This window comes from Ursus maritimus, unplaced genomic scaffold (assembly GCF_017311325.1).
Source record: "Ursus maritimus isolate PB19 unplaced genomic scaffold, ASM1731132v1 scaffold_7, whole genome shotgun sequence".
Lineage (NCBI taxonomy): Eukaryota > Metazoa > Chordata > Mammalia > Carnivora > Ursidae > Ursus > Ursus maritimus.
This window is the reverse complement of record NW_024426885.1, coordinates 9,467,094-9,487,342: the sequence shown is the minus strand read 5'-3', so window position 1 is coordinate 9,487,342 and position 20,249 is coordinate 9,467,094. Positions and strand designations below refer to the sequence as shown.

General features: G+C 39.2%; 1 protein-coding gene across 9 annotated transcripts in view; it reads left to right on the top strand.

Annotated features, from left to right (window-relative positions):
- The window catches only part of PLEKHA1 (pleckstrin homology domain containing A1), a 56,360-nt gene that overhangs the window by 26,892 nt on the left and 9,219 nt on the right, over positions 1 to 20,249 (top strand). For 5 of the 9 annotated variants that reach the window (XM_040624373.1, XM_040624376.1, XM_040624375.1 and 2 more), the window contains 4 exons: positions 1,433 to 1,530; positions 7,533 to 7,658; positions 11,648 to 11,791; positions 13,354 to 13,422. In XM_040624373.1, coding sequence (XP_040480307.1) covers positions 1,433 to 1,530; positions 7,533 to 7,658; positions 11,648 to 11,791; positions 13,354 to 13,422 — 437 coding nt within the window. The remainder of the gene's footprint in view (positions 1 to 1,432; positions 1,531 to 7,532; positions 7,659 to 11,647; positions 11,792 to 13,353; positions 13,423 to 20,249) is intronic. The other 4 variants (XM_040624379.1, XM_040624381.1, XM_040624380.1 and 1 more) reach the window with 2 other exon arrangements.

Sequence of the window (20,249 nt, the reverse complement as noted above, 5' to 3'; positions counted from 1 at the left end):
AAGAGTTGACTGTGGTAGTTTGTAGACAACTGTGCATGCTGGTATGCTTTGCCTTATATAAGTAGATAGTCACTAAATAGGTTGTGTATCAGTTAAATGGCACAGGAAGTTCCAAATGCATTAAGATTTTAGATGTAAAGACATGAAGGACATAGTGCTGAACATATCAAGGTCTTTATTATAATTTTGAGTTGGGGAGATTTTCTAAATATGTGAAAGCTCAGATCATCACAGGAAAAAAAAAAGAATATTTCTGTTTGATAAAAGATACCCTGAGCAAAGTGAAAAGGCAAATGACAGACTGGGAAAAGAGCTTGAAATAAAACAGAAATGATTGATATAAAAGCTCTTCCAAGTCAATACAAAATAAATGAATACTCAGGAGAACTATGGGTAAAAAAAAGAAAAGCTCACAAAACGAATTCTTATGACCAAGAAACATATAAAAGTAATTTGTCTCATTAATCAAAGAAATTCACATTTAAGCAAGCTATGATTATTCACCGATTAGGTATTCAGAGATCGCTGTGTCTGTCAGGGTCCGGTCAGGAAAACACTCTGTACTAGGTATTTCAAGCCCTGGGGTATTTGTTACAGGGACTTGGTTAAGGCTGCTATCACCCATATGGCTGGAGAGACCAAAGGGGAAGAGGTGGTATCACCAGAACCTAAGACTTTGGAAGGGGGCCAGGATGGAGCTAGTGAGGGGTGCCTGGAGCAGTAGCTCGTAGATGTTGCTGCTGGTGGAGGGAGGGCAGTGGTATCAGGAACCTATGAGAGAGTGTCCTCTCCCCACCTCCCTCATACCTAATCTATCAGTATCTCCCATTAGCAGAACATGGCCTGAGCTGGCAAGGGGTCCTAGGAGATACTGTTTGCAGACCCCAGCTCCAGGATCACAGAGTCTTGGGGCTGAATACAAGGTCCCTAACTAGCATAGGTGCTAATAATCAGGACTGGTGTGGAGCACTGGACAAAACAGGCCTTTGCATACACTCTTGTTAGGAGTGTAAATGGGTTCAACCTTTTGGAAAGACAAGTTGCCAATATCTGTAAACATTTTAAGGGTGAATTCCCTTTGATCCAACACTTCTGTGTTAAATTTATCCTTTAGAACTGATAACCTAAGTACAGAAAGATACATGTACATGATGTTTCATTGGGATAATTTATATGATTTCAAAAATTGAAAATAGCCTAAATGTCCATCATTTGGGAATAGGCTAAATATATTGTATTTCCATTTCATGAAAAGCATGGCCATTAAAAGTATGTTATTGAGTGATAAACAGATTATTACATATGATCTTGTGAAATCCAAGAGAGTCACAGTATTGAACTAGCATGGTTTTCAGAAAGTAGCTGCAAACATAAATTTAGATGTAACAAGTGCAAAATTTCGTGTGTTGTAGTTTATTTTTTCTCTCAACAGTTATGAATGCAGGGATGAGGAAATATTTCCTACAAGCTAATGATCAGCAGGACCTAGTAGAATGGGTAAATGTGTTGAACAAAGCTATAAAAATTACAGTAAGTATATGTTTTTGTTTTTTTTATTTTTAAAGTCTGGAAATAATCTTTACATTTTGAAAATATACCTACTGAGTGTTTCCAGTTTACCAACAGGTTGCATACTCCAAGTTTGTTTAAAAGGCAGTTGTTTATAATGTGAATATATTTCCTTCTACAAGGTGACTATCAGCCCTTAAAAACAGCCCATACATAAATGCCTTTTGAACCCATTATGTACCTAATAAGATACATATTAGTGTAGATTTTAACCATTGCATACAGTAATGTTTCTAGGGGAAAATGCATGTTGAGGATGTTTTTTCTTCCTGAGTAGGATAAGGGGCTTCCTGCCACCGACCCAGCTACTGGGCGTCGGCCTTCCTGTCTTCCAGGCCATGGCCAGGATTGCTGTCGGATAGGGTAGAATTTGAAGAGAAGAGCAGGAAGCGGAGGTGAGGCAGTGGGACTGAGGCACAGGGATAGGGAGTGGATCTGGAGAGCTGTGGCGGCCAGAGGGTCCTGCCCACATGGTCCCGGGAGTCTGTCTCGGGCTCTAAAACCTGCCTGGCCCCCTCCTCCTCCTTGATTTCAGGGTTTGCTGTTGTTGCACACCTTTTCTGTGCCCCAGCTTCCTGCTTGCCACCTGCATTTCTCCTTTTGGTTTTCTGATGAACAGGAATGTGTATTGATTATCTGCAGTGTGCCAGACCCTGCCCTGCAGGTTTTACCCAAATTATCTGGAAAAGCAAGCTTAGAAGAATTGAGTAACTTTTACCGGTTTCATAGCTGGTAAGTGGTGGAGCCATGAGCCAAACCCAGCCGTTTGACTCTGGAGCCCGACCCTGAAGCGCAGCACCTTACTGCTTCCCGAAAAAAAGAGCACTTTCCTACTCTTTTGTTCCTAAAGCAAAAACCAGACTTTTCTGAGAGCATTTACTACTGATGATGATAGGTAAGTGGATAGGTTCTGTGCCCTGATCCTACCTCTCCTTGCTTTTTCCCTCATTACACACTTGTAGAGAAACACATAGAGGCCTGCATGGAGAGGATCTGGAAGGAGTTCCTGTGTGAGGTTTGTGTAAATTGAAGTGTGTTTCTACTAAAATGCAGTGGTTTACTGACCCTGAACAACTCAACCCTCGAAAGACATATGCTCTGGAAGTCACCATATGTTAGTTACTTGATAGTTGCCGTCTGAAATGAATGATTCCATATTTATATCACAACACAATAAAGAGTTAATGTAACTAAAGCTGTTCACAGAGTGAAGTCGGAGTTTTTGTCTTGCCCCAGCACAGCTTGTTACCACATGGCAGAGAACACCCACGCAGTATGTCTGATCTGTGCATGAAGCAGAAGTTATTTTAGGTTTGTGCAGTTTCAGGAAAGCAATTTTTGAGCTGATTCACGAGTACATATTCTTAAAAGGTCTTAACAAATTGTTTTTAATTGTTCTTAACTCAATATATATACTTTTAATGTGAAATTTTCTTTAAAAAGACAGTAGTGACTTTACTGAATTAATTCATTTATTACAATTTAAAATAATAAGCAGCACTGGTTTCTTAGTGCTTCAAGAGAAAAAGTAGTGAATATTCTCAGGCTTTTTGCCATTTTGGAGGTTCTTGCATTGCTGTCTCTAATTTATTAATAGTGTGAAACCATCTTCTACAGGTGACACTGTTAAGCTTATTCAAATGCAAGAGAAACTGAGGTTGGGTAATGTTCCAAAGTATAAAGACTTTTGAATATCAGCTTTTGTGGTTTTACAGCTTTATTTTACAGTTGAAATTTTTATATGTTTAAGCTAAATCAGTTGATATTCATGCTTATATATTTTATGCTTTTGTAATTCATGTTTAGAAAATAGGAATACATAAAAGATACAGAAATCCTTAGTCAACGAAGTGAATGTAGTGCTATTAAAGTGAGTTAAAGTGAATATAGAATTGATAGCATTTACTAAAGATCAATCTTAAATAAAACATTTAACTTACAGGATAGCAATGAGAGAATTTCCCATGCTTACATAAGGTACATTTAATTTTTTTCTCTAAAGAATCTTGCCGGGGCGCCTGGGTGGCCCATTCTGTCAAGCATCTGACTCTTGATTTTGGCTCAGGTCTTGATCTCAGGGTCCTGAGATTGAGCCCTCCTCCATCACGCTCAGTGGGTAGTCGGCCAGAGATTCTCTCCCTCTGCCCCTCCCTCTGCTCACACACACACACTCTCTCTCTCAAATAAATAATCTTTATTTAAAGAGTCTTGCCAGTTTTAATGTCATGTGTATAAATACACATGTAAATGTAGTAGGGTGTGGACTCTCTAATTTGTCATACTTTCCTATGGAAATTGCCAGTGATTTACATGTAGATTTCTTTGGAAAATAAAGTTTATATTTTAGTGTATGTGTAGTTTATGTTTCTGTGGAATCACTCCAAATAACATTTTGTCCAACTATGTAATACAGTGGTCTGCTGAGTACAATGTGATACATAAACTTAAAACTTTAACAAATTCATAATTAGGTTTAGAAGTATGTGGTTTCAGAATAGAGATGGCTGGGGGTAGTGGTAAGGGCATGGTGATTATTAAACTACTTCCTAATTATAGTACCTGTCATCTTAATGGACTGTCCTTTGACACCCGGTCTGTGGCTTTCCTTACTTTCCTAACTCTATGTGAATGTTTATTGGTGGCTGCCATTTAAAAAAGTTTTTCCCCTTGTTTGAAAAGAGAGTCAGTAGTGGAGGAACCAACCCTGAAGGGAGTATCAGTGACTAGAGTTGGGAAAATCAAATTTTAAAGTATACATTCAACTAGCTATTCATTTATAGTAATAGCAGTATAAATATGGTGGCCTCCGGTCCCTTATTGATTGAGGAATGTCCAAGATGTATATGGTATATTCCTAAGCAGAAACCCACTGTGTTTAAAAATAGTGCCTTTTCCCCACCACAGATTTTAATTTAAAAATCAATATTAGATTTTAATCTAGAAATCAGTGTTTTTGAAATTGTGGCCAAAATTCCACAATTTTTTTTTTTTTTTTAATTGGCAGCTGGGAACAAGTAGAGTCCGCTGGATATGGGACTTTGGTCCTAACGGAACGGTAAACCTGCCACAAATGCCAGGCCTTCTACTCTGTGCATGTGCTTTTCAGCGGGTAGCTCCTGCGTAGAGCCCTCAGAAGGCTCTCAGTTCACATTAGAACATTTGAGGTTTTAGTGTGTAAGCCCTGTCATTTTCCTCCAATTTGTTCATCTCTTCATTCTCTGACTACCTTTTCTTTTTCTACTGTTAGGATCACAAGCAAATGCCTCCTAAAAATACATGCAGATTTCTCACAGAAAGCAGTTACAGTACAGACAGAAAGCAAGAGGGGGGGAAAGTCAGGGGCAACGAGGGCACGCACAACCAGTGTCTTTGACTCGTGCCATCTGCCTGGACAGGTCATTTTTCTGATTCTCATTCAAAAGTTGGGTGTTTTTTTGGGGGGGTCCTGAAAATATGTTTATTTTAATGGCTGAATTTAGACTAATATTCAGAATTTTTAAGAGTATTATTTGTAGGTATTTTGCTTATATTTTTCTTGTTTTGGGAGAATGTTTACAGTTTATTTTTTTAATTGATATGAAATGTTATATTAGTTTCAGGTGTACAACATATCGATTCAAAACTTCCACACATTACTCAATGCTCACCACACAGTTTAGATAATTTTTATTGTAAAGTACAGTTCTAAGTTAATTATTGAGCTCTAGCATTGGAATTATGCCATACTTAGCATTTTATTTTATTATCAGGACAAATTAGAAGCAGTGGGCTTAACAGCATAGAGAAGGATTTTTAATATACCATCATTTCTGGAAGAAAAATAGAAAAATCAGTATAAATTTCAATGTATTTTTAGGCTGGTATTAAAGGTTTTTCTTAGGAAATGCCCATAAATGACTAAACTCTCAACTTCTTAAAAGAAAGACTAACTTCATACGGGTCACTTCTTAGCACATTTCAGCTAACAGTTGAGATGTGAGTTGAACTCTCTGGTTTAAAATTCTTCTAATGCTGTTTTCTGTTCTAAATGGGATAGCTTGGCCCTGTTTTCTCTGTCATAACTGAAATACGTGATGCTCTCCATTCAAAACATTATGGGCTACCTTAGATTGTTTCTGGGTGTGTAGTGTCCATTGTAGGCCCTTCACTGTCATGTCATTATGTAAATCTTGTCAAGTAAAATTCTAGCCATTATCTGTTGCCTTTAAAAAGCTCCAACATGTGCAGCCTCTTAGAAGAATTCTGGAGGCATTCCCTGGCAGGGTTCATTTCTCTTCCTGTTTCCCTCACTTTTGTTTCTGCCAGTGACCTGCCTTGTAGTGTAAGTATGGCTCGAGGCCTGGGGAGAAAGCCTTGTGGGGAAGCATCACCAGGGGAGAGAAGCTGGGGAGAGAGAGGAGTTGCAGAAGTCACCCAAGGACAAGTTGTGTATATACATAAATTATATTTATGTGGATTGAGATCAGCTTAGACACACAGAGAGCATGTTTGCCCAATATTTCATAAATCTTTGTCTGCCGACACCACTGTACACCTGCTTTTCCCCAGACCTGGTGGGAGCGCGCAGGCCTGGCAGTAGCGTTTCTCAGGCTGGGTTATAAAGCACATACCTCAGAAACCTCTGGAGTTCCTGCTGAACGTGCAGCCTTGTGCACACCACCGTGGCTTGACCGAGTCGTTATTTCTGGGTATGCAACCTGGGAATCTGAAGGTTTTAATAATGTTCCTGGCTGATACTTCATGAATGTTAAAGCTTGCAAAGCCACACTGCTTTGGAATCATATTAATAAATGGTTTGGGTCTTTGACTGCAATGTGAATAGTGTCCCCTTGAGCTGTGCCAGTGCCCCGTTAACAGGGATTAACTGTATGTCAGACAGGTTATTTAATTTTAAATGTTTTTACATCACGACTACAGTGCTTATTGGAAGTAGTTGGCATAATGTTTCTGAAACACTGTAAGATCCTCAAATGCCCTTCAAATCAGTGGCGAGAGATTAACTATCATGCTCAACATCACATCAGTGCCAAGCGTAGTTTATTACATTTTATTCATAGCCAGAAAGTCTATAGTTCAGAGATAGACAGCATGCAACAGTCAGTTGATAGAAATATTGCTTTGTCAAGTCCCTTGTTTCTGGATTAGGCCACATAAGAAAAGCTAAAATGTAGTTAAACATTTGTGATGCCTTTGAATCTTTGATTCCACTTTAGCGAGGTTCTTGTGAGTGATTTATCATTGATACAAGTATTGGAATTTCTTTTAAAAATTTCCAATAAGCTTTAAGTTATTTTGAACATTTTGACTTCTAGTTTAAGTATCTTATTCTTTTTTTCCTGCTGATTTTGGATTCATCCACTGAGTCAGTCTTTCAGCATTTATTGAATACTTATTATGTTTTCGGTAGTAGGCTGTTCTGACACCAGTAATGATGGATTTGCCATGATCCCTGTCCACAGGGGTGCTGCAGAATCCTGGGCAGGAATGGAGGACAGGGAGAGAGAACATCATAGAGCTATAATCCAATGTCACGTTCTCTAATAAATAAGAGGTATAGTATAGTGGTTTAGTGTAGAAGAGAGTTACATGAGCTTAAATAGGACATGGTACAGCCAGGATCTAAAACCTACGTTTCTTCATGCCTCCGAGCCTCTGTTTTCTCTGTTTCTGCGAGAGTGGACATACTCGCCGCACGCATAGGCCTGATCAAAGGATTAAGTGGGAGAAGGTATGAAATAGTACCTGCCCAAGGAAACACTCAGTAAATGGTGTCTGTATTGTGAAGTATTACTGAAACAGAAACATTAGTGTGAGAACGTACAGGGGTACACACATGTACATTATACATAATTTTTATATATGTCAGTTATTTATAAGTGGATGACTAGTTGGATATTCTGTGATAAAAGAGAGTCTCTTAAATAATGCTGGTTGCAAAATGATTCATTTACGTATTATTTTAGGTACCAAAGCAGTCAGACTCACAGCCTCATTCTGATAACCTAAGTCGCCAGAATGAATGTGGGAAGAAGCAAGTGTCTTACAGAACTGACATTGTTGGGGGCGTGCCTATCATTACCCCAACTCAGGTAATACATTGGTTATTCTGCATGACGGTTTACCTACTGGGTAGTGATTTTTATGTTATAAACTAGAACATCTTTACTGAATTAATATGGTAGTTAATTAATTTTAAAAACTTCATATTCAAAAGTATGTATTTATTGTGAAACATTTGGAAATCACAGATACACCAACGTAACACTTTTTATGCTTTCTCTGAGCCTTTCTTCTTTATGCTTTTGTCCCCAGAAATGGAGATACTTTGTAAATAACTTTTTTCCCTTGTATCTCAAACATTTTCCAAGTCATTAAAAATGATGTAGAATCATTTTTAATGACTAGTCATTTTGCCATGAATTTACCATAGTTTACAAATCCTCTGTTGTTGGACAGAGTTCCTTTTCCTTTTGTAAACAATATGAGTAGGAACAACCCACTCTTCCTCCCCCACACTACCACACACTGACACTGGAGGTGTGGGATTCTGCTACACTGGCTGGATGTCCTACAGTTTAAGTCAATTCTGACAGTCAGCCTGGATCCCATGGGTTAAGGGCTCAGTCCTCCAAGACTGCCCCTACATCCCTTCAGATGTCCAGGTTACCTGTGCTTCTGACCTAGAAATTAGAGGTTCCCGCGACCTCACCAGACTTGATTAATTTGCTAGAGTGGCTCCCAGAACAGAAGAAAACAGTTTATTTGCTGTTTACTGGTTTGTTACCAAAGGATATGATAAAGGATGCACGTGAACATCCAGATAGAAGAGATGGGAAGGGCGTGAAGCTTCTGGGCCCTTTCTGGGACTCTCCCAGCACCTCCCAAGTGTTCACTAACCCAGAAGCTCTCTGAACCCTATACTTTTGGGATTTTTATAGAGGCTTCATCATACAGGCATGATCAACTCTTGTTTCCCGCCCCTCCCCTCTCTCTGGAGAATGGCAGGTGGGGCTGAAAGTCTCAAGCTTCTAGTCATGACTTGGTCTTTCTGATGACCAGCTGCCATCCAGGAGCCCAACGCAGAGTCACTGCGTTAGAACAAGAGATGCCCTTAGTGCTTATTATTTAGGAATTTACGAAGGTTTTAGGAGCTGTGTGCCTGGAACCAGGGGCAGAGACCAGTAGGTATCTATTTTCAGTTATCCATAAATACTGTGATGAAGATTCTTGTAGCATAAACTTTAGAGACATGGAGAATAGTTTTTTAAAGGATGAAGTCCTAGAATAAAATGCTGAATCAAAGAGTTTGCAAATACATGTAATTTTTTAAACCTGTTTTTCTACAACCTGACCTAGATCAGCCATCAGAGAACTGGAATTTTGACTCCGTTCTATCATAAAAGTGCTAATCTGCTAAGTCATATCTTATTTGAGTGCTATGAAAAATATAAATTTATAAAAAAATTTTGAATGAAATTAAAACTTTTGAATGAGTTAAATTTCTTGTGTTGCTGTTGAGTGAATGAGTTTGTAATGCAAATTGAATTACCAGCTGTTGAGAAACTGCGGGTCCTGAGGTAATAGAATGCTGTTGCCAGCATCGGGCGCTTGTCTGTGTGCCTGTTTGGACTGCTAGGATTTTGGCACTTTATAAACCTTTTAAATTACTTTATGCACCATATTTTTCAGGTCTTCTGTCAGGGAAGGGTGATAGTGGAGAATCTTAACACATTAATTAACTAATTAGTGCTTTCTTTATTCTAAATAAAGGGTATATTAATGAACAAAAAAATCCATGCTCTAGTGGGAGCTTATATTTTTCACCAGAGTTGTATAAAAGTATAAGCTAGTATTGTGTGTGTCTGTGTGAGTGTGTGTACTCTTTAAAAAAGTAATGATTTTAACCTGCAAGACTTCTGGTTAAGATAGAACTAGACTAAGCTGCTTTCACCTGTCTTATGTCTTATGCTGATATAAGCAGTAAGACAACTTGTCTGTCGTTGTATTAAGATGGTAGTTTGTATCTCTGGCTGTTTTAATTGTATACAGAATTAAGGTTTTGTTGTGTTTTAATTTTGCTGTAGATTATTCAGTAGGTTCTAAGATTCCATAGCAGCTGCCATATTAAAAAGATCCCAAAGAATTTTACTTTGTCTTTTTGTAATGTAGCTTTTTAAATTTGTAAAGAAGTATGTACTCATTGTAAAAGCATTTAATTGCTATATTATCAAGAAAATGACAAATATCATTTGCTTGATTAATTTATTCTGTGACTGTTGGGTTAGTAGCAGTTACGTGCTGGGATTACAAAATTTTAAGAACATAATTCATGCTGTTGACCTGTCTAAATGTACAACAAGTTGAAAATTCCTCAAAATGAGACTTGAGTGTCAGTTTTTCTCTTGAAATTTAGGAGTTCTTACATGTTTGGTTGATTTGTGGGATTGTAGATTATAACATGTTGCATGTTATAAATAAACAGAAGCCAGTGCTTTGGGGATCACGAAAACATGAGTGTATTAGATCTTTTTTTAAAAGCACTGGACTTGGCATGTAAAAAACAGGCAAACCTGCAGAACTTTTAGATTCTAGGAGCAAGAAGAAAATCTGCTGGCAAAGAGTTTTTATAGACTTGACATCAAAACCATAGTCCATAAAAGAAAAAATTGATAAATTGGACCTCATCAAAACTGAAAATGTTTGCTCTGTGAAAGACCCCAGTAAGAGGATGAAAGGCAAAGCTACACCCTAAGAGGAAATATTTGCACACCACATATACAACAAGGCACTTGTGTCTAGAACATATAAGGAACTATCAAAACTCAGCAGTGAAAAAATAATCCAATTAGGAAATGGGCAGAATTCATGAACAGAGATTTCACCAAAAGATAAAAGATACATATGTGGCAAAGAAGCTCTAGAAAGGGCGCTCACTGTCATTAGTCAGTAGGGAAATGCAAATTAAGACCACAGTGAGATATTACTGCACACCTCTCAGAATGACTCAGATAATTAATAACACAAATGCTGACTGCTGACAAGGACGAGGAGAAACTGCATCACTCATACATTGCTGGTGGGAACGTATAATAGTATGGCCACTCTGAAAAACAATGCGGCACTTTTTTCTTAAAGTAAACTTGTGATTACTATACAACCCAGCATATATACTCCTAGGCGTTGCTCCCAGAGAAATGGAGACTTATGTTTGCATCAGTCTGTACACGAATGTTCATAGCACTTTTTATTCTTAATGGTCCAAAACTGGAAACAACTCAAATGCCCTTTAACAGGCAAAGAGTTAAACAGCGCATGGTATGTCCAGACCATCAGTGCTACTCAGCAGGAAGAAGGGACAGACTAGTGATACAGGGAGCAGCCTGGATGAGCCTCCCGAGAATGATGCTGAGCTGAAAAGGTCATGTACTGTAGGACCCATTTATATCACATTGCCTGAATGTCAGCACAATCAAGATGGAAAACAAATTAGAGGTTGCCAGGGAATTGGGCATAGGGACTTTAAAGGGGTAGCCCAAGGGAGCCTTTTAATGATGAACACTTCTGTATGTTGTTGTGGTGGTTTTACACAAAGCTGCATGTGACAGAATTGCCTAGAATGATCCAGACACAGAGACCAATGAGTGCGTGTAAAACTGGTGAAATCTGGGTAAAGTTTGTGGGATGTTCCACTGTCAGTTTTGGTAATGTACTGTAGTTGTACAGTTTCCCTGTCGGGGGAACTAGTTGAAGGGGACATACGACCTCCTGTACATTTCTTTTCTTTTTTTTAACAACTTCGTATATTAGTGAATCTGTATAATTATTTCAGAATCAGAAGTTCACCCCCTTCACCCTCCACCTGCCGCCCAAAAAGCACTGGGGACAAAACAAGAGAAATAGAAATCTATGGTATTATCATTGATGCGTTAAGATTATCTCAAATTATTTAGAAAACTTCAAAATTTGTGTTCCTAACTGAACTAAGATTTTATGATTTTCTATTAGAATAACATGAAATACAACTGTGCTTTGAAGCTAAACAAGCAAGAAAAGAATTTCTTTATTTGCTTCATTTTAGAAAGAAGAAGTAAATGAATGTGGTGAAAGTATTGACAGAAATAATTTGAAACGGTCGCAAAGCCATCTTCCCTATTTTACTCCTAAGCCGCCCCCAGACAGTGCAGTCATCAAAGCTGGCTATTGTGTAAAGCAAGGCGCCGTGGTGAGTACCTTAACACGTTATGTACGGAAATAATGAAAAGTGAGTCTCTGGTAGCAAACTCTCAACATACAAGTCATTTGCTTTGTTTTTTGAAAGACCCGAAGTGAGAGACCAGGGTGCTGGGGAGTCAGGAGATAGAATAGGGTGACTCTATGTTCATAATTCAGTGCTGTTATTTTCTTGGTCTGTGAGTGGCTGGATAAGTTAATGCTTATTACCACTGACCTTTAGTTTTAAATGAGCTTTCCTAACAGTTTATCCCAGAAGGCTTTCCTATTAATTTTTCCTCCGTTGGAAGAAAGAGAAAGAGAGCTCTAGCAGGGAGTTGTCAGGAAAAGAGGGGCCCAGGCGTGTGGGGTGGGGGAAGGTTCACTCACTCCATTTGGTGTTGGGCTGACCTCAGTTGAATTCTGTGACTTTGAACTTCTTACTTAACCTCTCAGTCTCTCAGTTTCTTTTTAAGGAAAATTAGTTTATAAAACCTACCATCTGGAGATTTTTTTTTTTTTGAAAGATGTAAATTAAGATAGTATTAGCACAGCACCTGGTCCTTAGTAAGAGCTCTTAAGGGTTAGCCAGATCCTCTCATCCAGCCAGACCCATGGTGGGGCATTGTAGGAAAAGCAAGTAAATTTACCAGTATTTCTAAGATTCCAAAGTACTTTTCCAAAGTTTGTCACTCTGTATGTGAACCAAATCATTAGAATTTCATGGGAAAATAAACTTTAAAGTCCTGAAAATTAAAAAAAAATTCTGTGAGTAAAGAAATACTTTAAACTCTACTGGCAGTTCTGTTTGACTTCACATCACTTTCTGGCAACTCTAATTAGCTTAGGTCAGCCTTGGACAAGTTCTTTCATCCCTAATCTACTGACCTTTAAGCCAAGGGAAATGAAGGGAAAGGCTGAGAGTCTCTCACTGTAGCAGGTCTACAGGTAAAGTCATAAGTCTCATCAGGCAGTGACTCACTTGTGTTAATTAGGGTTTTTAGGGAGACATTTCTTTCTTTTTGTTTTATTCCCAGGTCTAAAATAACAACTGTTAGAGCTACTGAAGTGCTTTCACAATAACTGTATTTCAGTGACAAAAAAAATATTTGTACAAAGTAGGTTCACTTTGTTAAATGTTCGATGCTTTACTACTAAGTATAAAGTACTTGAAGAAAGGTTCTTGTGTTTTACAGATCTTACAGAGCTTAATGTGGTTTAATAACATTTCCTGTCCTTGAACTTGAACTCTTGATGTCATTTACTTTGTGGGGTTGGGGGATGGGGAAGTGCTTTTTTCTTTTTTTTAACTTTTAGAGCATTAAAAATATGAAACCATATTATGAAGTTACATGATACAAGCTGAACGCAAGCCACCAAACTTGACCTAGGAGTTCAAGTCCTGCGTAGCGAAAGAGATGAAGTTTCATGTATCTCCTCATCAAGGGAGGGTAGTGAGAGGTTTTTCAGTGCTTGACATTTCTGATTGTGGGCTCGTATCAGAATATTTAAGTGGCTGTTAACATTTGACATTCTTAGAAACAGAAGTCTTATGTCTGTGTTCATCTCTGGTAGATGAAAAACTGGAAGAGAAGATATTTTCAGTTGGATGAAAACACAATAGGCTACTTCAAATCTGAACTGGTATGTTGTTCTGTCATCAATATTGCCTTAAAATGTCTGAGAAGAGTGTTAACACTGTGGTGATTTTAAGTGTGTGTGTGTGTGTTTCTTGTCCTGTTTTCTATTTTTAAAATAATTCTGGTTTTGAAAGGTACATACAGTTCAGTTTATTTGGTTGTGATGTTTTAATGGTAATTTTGTAAATACAGCTTAAATAAAAAGCTCATATCTTCAAAGGCATTTACCTTGAAAGAATTAAAAATACCAGAACTCTTTAGTCTACAGATTTCCTCTAAAGGGGAGCTGGAGGAGATTGTAGGATGAATTAAGTCTCTAAAGGTCAACATTTTAACTCTGTATTTCTACTTTTTTTCCTCTGTCCTCTCAATATTTTTTTTCCTGTTTCAGTTTGACTTTTTAAGTTTCCTCATATAAGACCTGTTTCTCCTATCTGAAGGTGGAATCAGAGATTGAAATCTCTCTTGTTTGAGTAACATCCTTATTTAAAATGTTCCTCTCATGTAGCCTGAGTTCTGCAACAGAATGTTGGATAATTTGGATGCTTTTTAATACCTTACATGTCTGTCCTGGCTCTTCCTGTTTCATGGGACCTTTGAGTGGAGACCATATACTTTATTTGAATGAAGGCAGCAGAACAGCACTATCCAGTAGAACTTTCTACACTGATGGAAATGGTCTATATCTGCATTGGCCAGGCTTACTGGTTACATGTGGCTGATGAATGCTGAAAATATGGCTAGGGTGACTGAGGAACCTGACTTTATTTAATTCTAAAATTAAAACTGATTGTTTTTAATATTTTTTAATTTAAACAGTTGCACATAGTTGGTGGTACTGTATTGGACAGGAGAGTACTTAAATAGGAAAGGAGTATTTTGAGGTTCATCTCAGTGTCTGTTCTTCTGGGAAGCTTTCAGACTCTGGATTAAGTGCCTTCTCCTTACACACCGTGGTGCCCAGTGCCCACTTCTATCATGATACCTCCCGCTGTGTTTTGTAGTTGTATGCATGCTTGGCTTTACCAGTTACGTAAGTGATCTTCTTGAGAGCGAAGATCTCTTTCATACCCTTTTTATGAACACGGCACCTGGTACTTGGTAGACAATAAGTGTTTTTGAATAAATGAAAATTGGCATAGCATAGCAAGAATAGCCATTTTAACATGGGTATTTAGCCTTTCTCAGATGTCAAATCGAAGAGCCTCAACTGGAAATAGTAGTTACTTGGCTCAAAAAGTATCAGACTTGGTGTCTCAGAAGGCTACACGTGTGCTTGGTTAATAGGTTGATTCATGGCTTTTAATTAATGGCAGTACTCTTGGGAAGAGTCATTAATGCGACATTCATTCATTGAGCCCTCCATGGCTCTGGTGCCCTGTTCTGAGACCTGGGAATAAAGAGAACAGTCAGTGATGTTCTGGCCTTTCCGGAGTTCAGCTGTGCCAGAGAAATTGACACGTACTGCTGTCACCCACAGTAATTATAGTGAGACAAGAACTATTATGGAAGCATTAACTAAATTTTGAAAACCTGCATGTAGACATGATGCTATAAAATTTGAGATGAAAGAATACTGAACTAACCAGAGAAGGGAGGGAAACGATGCCATGCATACGCAGGAACGTGTTAAGCATTTAGAGAACAGATAAAGCTGGAATCTGTAAATATATTTATAATTTTTTACCTGTATCAATAACTAAGGTGTGCATTTCCCCCACATTTAACATTTCTTTTTTTTTTTTAAGATTTTATTTATTTATTCGACAGAGATAGAGACAGCCAGCGAGAGAGGGAACACAAGCAGGGAGAGTGGGAGAGGAAGAAGCAGGCTCATAGCGGAAGAGCCTGATGTGGGGCTCGATCCCATAACGCCGGATCACGCCCTGAGCCGAAGGCAGGCGCTTAACCGCTGTGCCACCCAGGCGCCCCCATTTAACATTTCTGAAAACTCGGGGTGTCTTAGAGTTGCTGTAGGGGAGGGGCAGTTGGGCAGCAGCGGTGCGGTAGTTGGCATCGGTCGTGTGCGCACAGCCCCTTGGGTAAGAACTGGAAAACACCAGCACCAGAACCCGCAGAGAGGGTGCTGGCAGCTCTTAAGAAAATCTCAGGGATACAGTGGGGTGTCTTAAGAAATGCTGCATCCCAACACTCTGTTTGACACAGAGAATGGTATGGAGTGAGAAATGTTGACACCGATGGTGCTGAGTCAAAAAGTGATTCAGAAGAGCTGGAATCTGAATGTGAGGTTTTAAGCAACCTTAGCCAGTTAATTGTGCTTATGTCCCTGCATAGGCTCAAGAATGATGGATGATAAAAACTGGTGTTGATCGTGAAAAGGGCTCTTTTACAAAACCTTTGATCATCTAAAAGTTTAAACAAAAAGTAGATAGAATAGGAAGCGCCTGGGTGGCTCAGTCCTTAAGCGTCTGCCTTTGGCTCAGGGCGTGATTCCGGCGTTATGGGATCGAGCCCCACATCAGGCTCCTCCGCTGGGAGCCTGCTTCTTCCTCTCCCACTCCCCCCGCTTGTGTTCCCTCTCTTGCTGGCTGTCTCTCTCTCTGTCAAATAAATAAATAAAATCTTAAAAAAAAAAAAGTAGATAGAATAGTATTCTGAACCTGTATGTATTCTTCACCCAGATTTTGTCATTATTAACACACGGCTAGTTTCGTTTCTTAGGTACCACCACCCACTCCCCCCCTTCATATTTTGAAGTAAATCCTAGACGTACCGTTTTCTCTGTAATTATTTTAGTATGTATTTCTAAAAGATGAGTTACAAGCTTTTTTAGTAGGTGTGAGGGATTTAAGTGCACAACTGAAAAGCTGGAGAAAATATTTGTAGTATATATCAGGGAGAAAACATTAAGATCCCTAAAGAATCTTAAAAATTGAGGGGGTCCTTTCTTACCCTCTGCCCTCTTTTCCTCCCATCAATGCCAAACAATTCAGACCTACAGTTTTTAGCTGAGGCAGATCAGTGTAGGTGTTTGTGTGGTGGGCCAGGGGCAGAAGGAACCAGAGTAGCTTGGTGTGAGCAGTCAGACCCCACGGAGGATGAGGAGGCCATCCTCTTGGGGGGTTAGCCCAACATGGGGTAGGGAGAAGAGCACATCCACATTGGGAAGAGGGTGGTAGCAGAGATGGGAGAATGTTGACATATGTACTGTTGATAAAATAAGGAAATATATTAAAAACCAAGTTTCTGTCAAAAAAGGGAATAATAAATACGAAAAGGAGAACACTTTTATATTAGATTGGAATTGATGTGAACATTTAACATATACAGCTACATGTAGAATTAAATATAGATGTAAATGTATTCATGCACTTATATGTGCATCTAATATGCTTTGTAACTCTGTGCAACTGAAAAAAACCCACCATTTTCCACTGAAAGAAACCTAGGTTTGTGGAGAAACGGCAAGATTCTGAAGCTGAGACAGGAGAAATGAACAGAAACTAATCCTGGGATGTCTTGTATCAGAAAACAAGTGCTCATAGAATGCTAGGGACATGTCCAAAGGACCCAGAATCCAACTTGAAAACATTCCGCCTTACCAAATTGGGGGCATTTTGAGATAAAAATAAGTGTAAAGACTGGAACAAATAGTCCTTAAATTGGTATGGAACCAGAAAAGTCCCCGAATCGCCAAGGAACTGTTGAAAAGGAAAAACAAAGCTGGGGGCATCACAATGCCGGATTTTGAGCTGCACTACAAAGCTGTGATCACAAAGACAGCATGGTACTGGCACAAAAACAGACACACAGACCAATGGAACAGAATAGAGAACCCAGAAATGGACCCTTGGCTCTTTGGGCAACTAATCTTTGATAAAGCAGGAAAAAACATCCGGTGGAAAAAAGACAGTCTCTTCAATAAATGGTGCTGGGGAAATTGGACAGCTACATGCAAAAGAATGAAACTTGACCACTCTCTCACACCATACACAAAAATAAACTCCAAATGGATGAAAGATCTCGTGGTGAGACAGGAATCCATCAAAATTCTAGAGAGAACATAGGCAGCAACCTCTACGACATCGGCCAAAGCAACCTTTTTCATGACACATCTCCAAAGGCAAGAGAAACAAAAGATAAAATGAACTTATGGGACTTCATCAAGATAAAAAGCTTCTGCACAGCCAAGGAAACAGTCAAAAAAACTAAGAGGCAGCCCACAGAATGGGAGAATATATTTGCAGATGACACTACAGATAAAAGACTGGTATCCAAGATCTACAAAGAACTTCTCAAACTCAATACACGAGAAACAAATAAACAAATCAAAAAATGGGCAGAAGATATGAGCAGACACTTTTCCAATGAAGACATACAAATGGCTAACAGACACATGAAAAAATGTTCAAAATCATTAGCCATCAGGGAAATTCAAATCAAAACCACACTAAGATATCACCTTACTCCAGTTAGAATGGCAAAAATAGACAAGGCAAGAAACAATTGTTGGAGAGGATGTGGAGAAAGGGGATCCCTCCTACATTGTTGGTGGGAATGCAAGTTGGTACAGACACTCTGGAAAACAGTGTGGAGTTCCCTTAAAAAGTTAAAAAGTGAGCTACCCTATGACCCAGCCATTGCACTACTGAGTGTTTACCCCAAAGATACAGACGTAGTGAAGAGAAGGGCCATATGCACCCCAATGTTCATAGCAGCATTGTCCACAATAGCTATATCGTGGAAGGAGCCGAGATGCCCTTCAACAGATGACTGAATTAAGAAGATGTGGTCCATAGATACAATGGAATATTACTCAGCTATCAGAAAGAACGATTTCTCAACATTTGCTGCAACATGGATGGCACTGGAGGAGATAATGCTAAGTGAAATAAGTCAACCAGAGAAAGACAAATATCATATGATTTCTCTCATCTATGGAATATAAGAACTAGGATGATCGGTAGGGGAAGAAAGGGATAAAGAAAGAGGGGGTAATCAGAAGGGGGAATGAAACATGAGAGACTATGGACTATGAGAAACAAACTGAGGGCCTCAGAGGGGAGGGGGCTGGGGGAATGGGATAGACTGGTGATGGGTAGTAAGGAGGGCACGTATTGCATGGTGCACTGGGTGTTATACGCAACTAATGAATCATCGAACTTTACATCGGAAACCGGAGATGTACTGTATGGTGACCAACATAATATAATAAAAAATCATTAAAAAAATAAGTAATGATGGTAACAGAATATTGCCCTTTGAATAAAGTAGGAATCCATGAACCCACATAGATATAAATGAGTGAATCCATGAGTATACATACATACGTGTGTACGATGAGGAACAAAGCTGCAAAGTCCCTGTCTACAAAATACACATTAAGTACAAAAAGGGAAATAGTAACTTACGGTGATAGAATTACCACTGGCAGCTACCACTCTAATCAGGTGATCAGATGATTAGAGTGGACTTCATCAGGGGTGAGAGGAATCAAAATTATTTACCACCTGACAGGATAGCTTGACAAGGTTGTTGCCTCATTTCTGTGATGTTCCTGCCCAAGATGCCTAACCTGAATCTAATCTTCGGGAAGGATCAGACACACCCAGAACAGGGATGTTCTCCAGAATAACTGCCCTGGAGCCTCCAGCAGAGTCCAGATTATGGGAGTCAAGGACAGAACGACTGAGGAAAAGAAAGACACGACGAGTAAATGTAGCCTGAGATTCTGAACTGAATTCTTTTGTTTTAATAAGGACATTCAGGGGATACTTCCCTGATTTCGATGGTTGTATTGTGATAAGAGGGTGTCTTTGTGGGAGATACACACTGACGTGAAGAGCATTGGGGACCAGGTCAGCAACTCGCTCTGAAAGGGTTCAGGAAAGTCAGGTCTTTGTGCTGTCTTTTCAGCCTTTGTCTAAGTTTGTGGTTGGTTCAAAGTTTACAGAGAGAAAACCAAGGGGGGAAATATCTGGTAGAAAAAGGAGTAAAAGACATGAATAGACAATTCATTTACAAAGAAATTTAAATGGCCTTTAAATATATATGAGATATTCAGCATCACTCATAATTAGAGAAGCACAAGTTGAACCCTCACGGAAATATTACTTCTCATCTATCGTGAAAAAGCCATGGTTGAGTGAAGAGATGGGCAATCCTCTCCCCCCAAAACAGGTAAGTATAAATGCTGTTCTCTAACAAAAGGAACATGGAATCTTGGAGAGATGGCACATTTCAGAGGTGGGGCAGGCATAGGACAAGCTGGACGCGGAAGAGCTAGTTGTGACAGAAAATACGGAAGTGGCTCAGAGAATGATGGGGGCATGACAAAAGGATGCAAACCCAGCTTGCAGGGCCTCCACAAAAACTCATACAATTTGAGCACCTAAATAAATAGCAATGGATTATAACCGAGAGAATAAAACAAGTCAAAGAAGTAAATGGAAGGAAAAGCATTTCCTTGGAGCAAAAGTCCAGCTAGTACATGTAGATGAATTAATGGGGTTAGAAAAAGAATCCCCATTCGGCATCACCTACAGTAATGGTTTCAGGCAAGAATCTTCTAAGTTTGATAAAACTAGTGGGCAAGACAGTGAAGGGAAACTGGGTATTTCATAGGCTCCAAGTATCTTCCCACAAGATAATAATGACAAAGGAGAAGAAGGTAACTTTCTAGTTACTGGCAAACGTGACCATAAGAGATGAGGGTTAACGTCTTCATAATGGGACACACCACTCTCATGCACTCCCTGAGAATGACGGGATGAGAAGAGCAAAGCTCATCTGTGGTTTCCCACCAAAACTGTACAGCTTGAATCCAAGCCTGGTTAACATTAGACAAGCCCAAATCAAGGGTCATTCTGC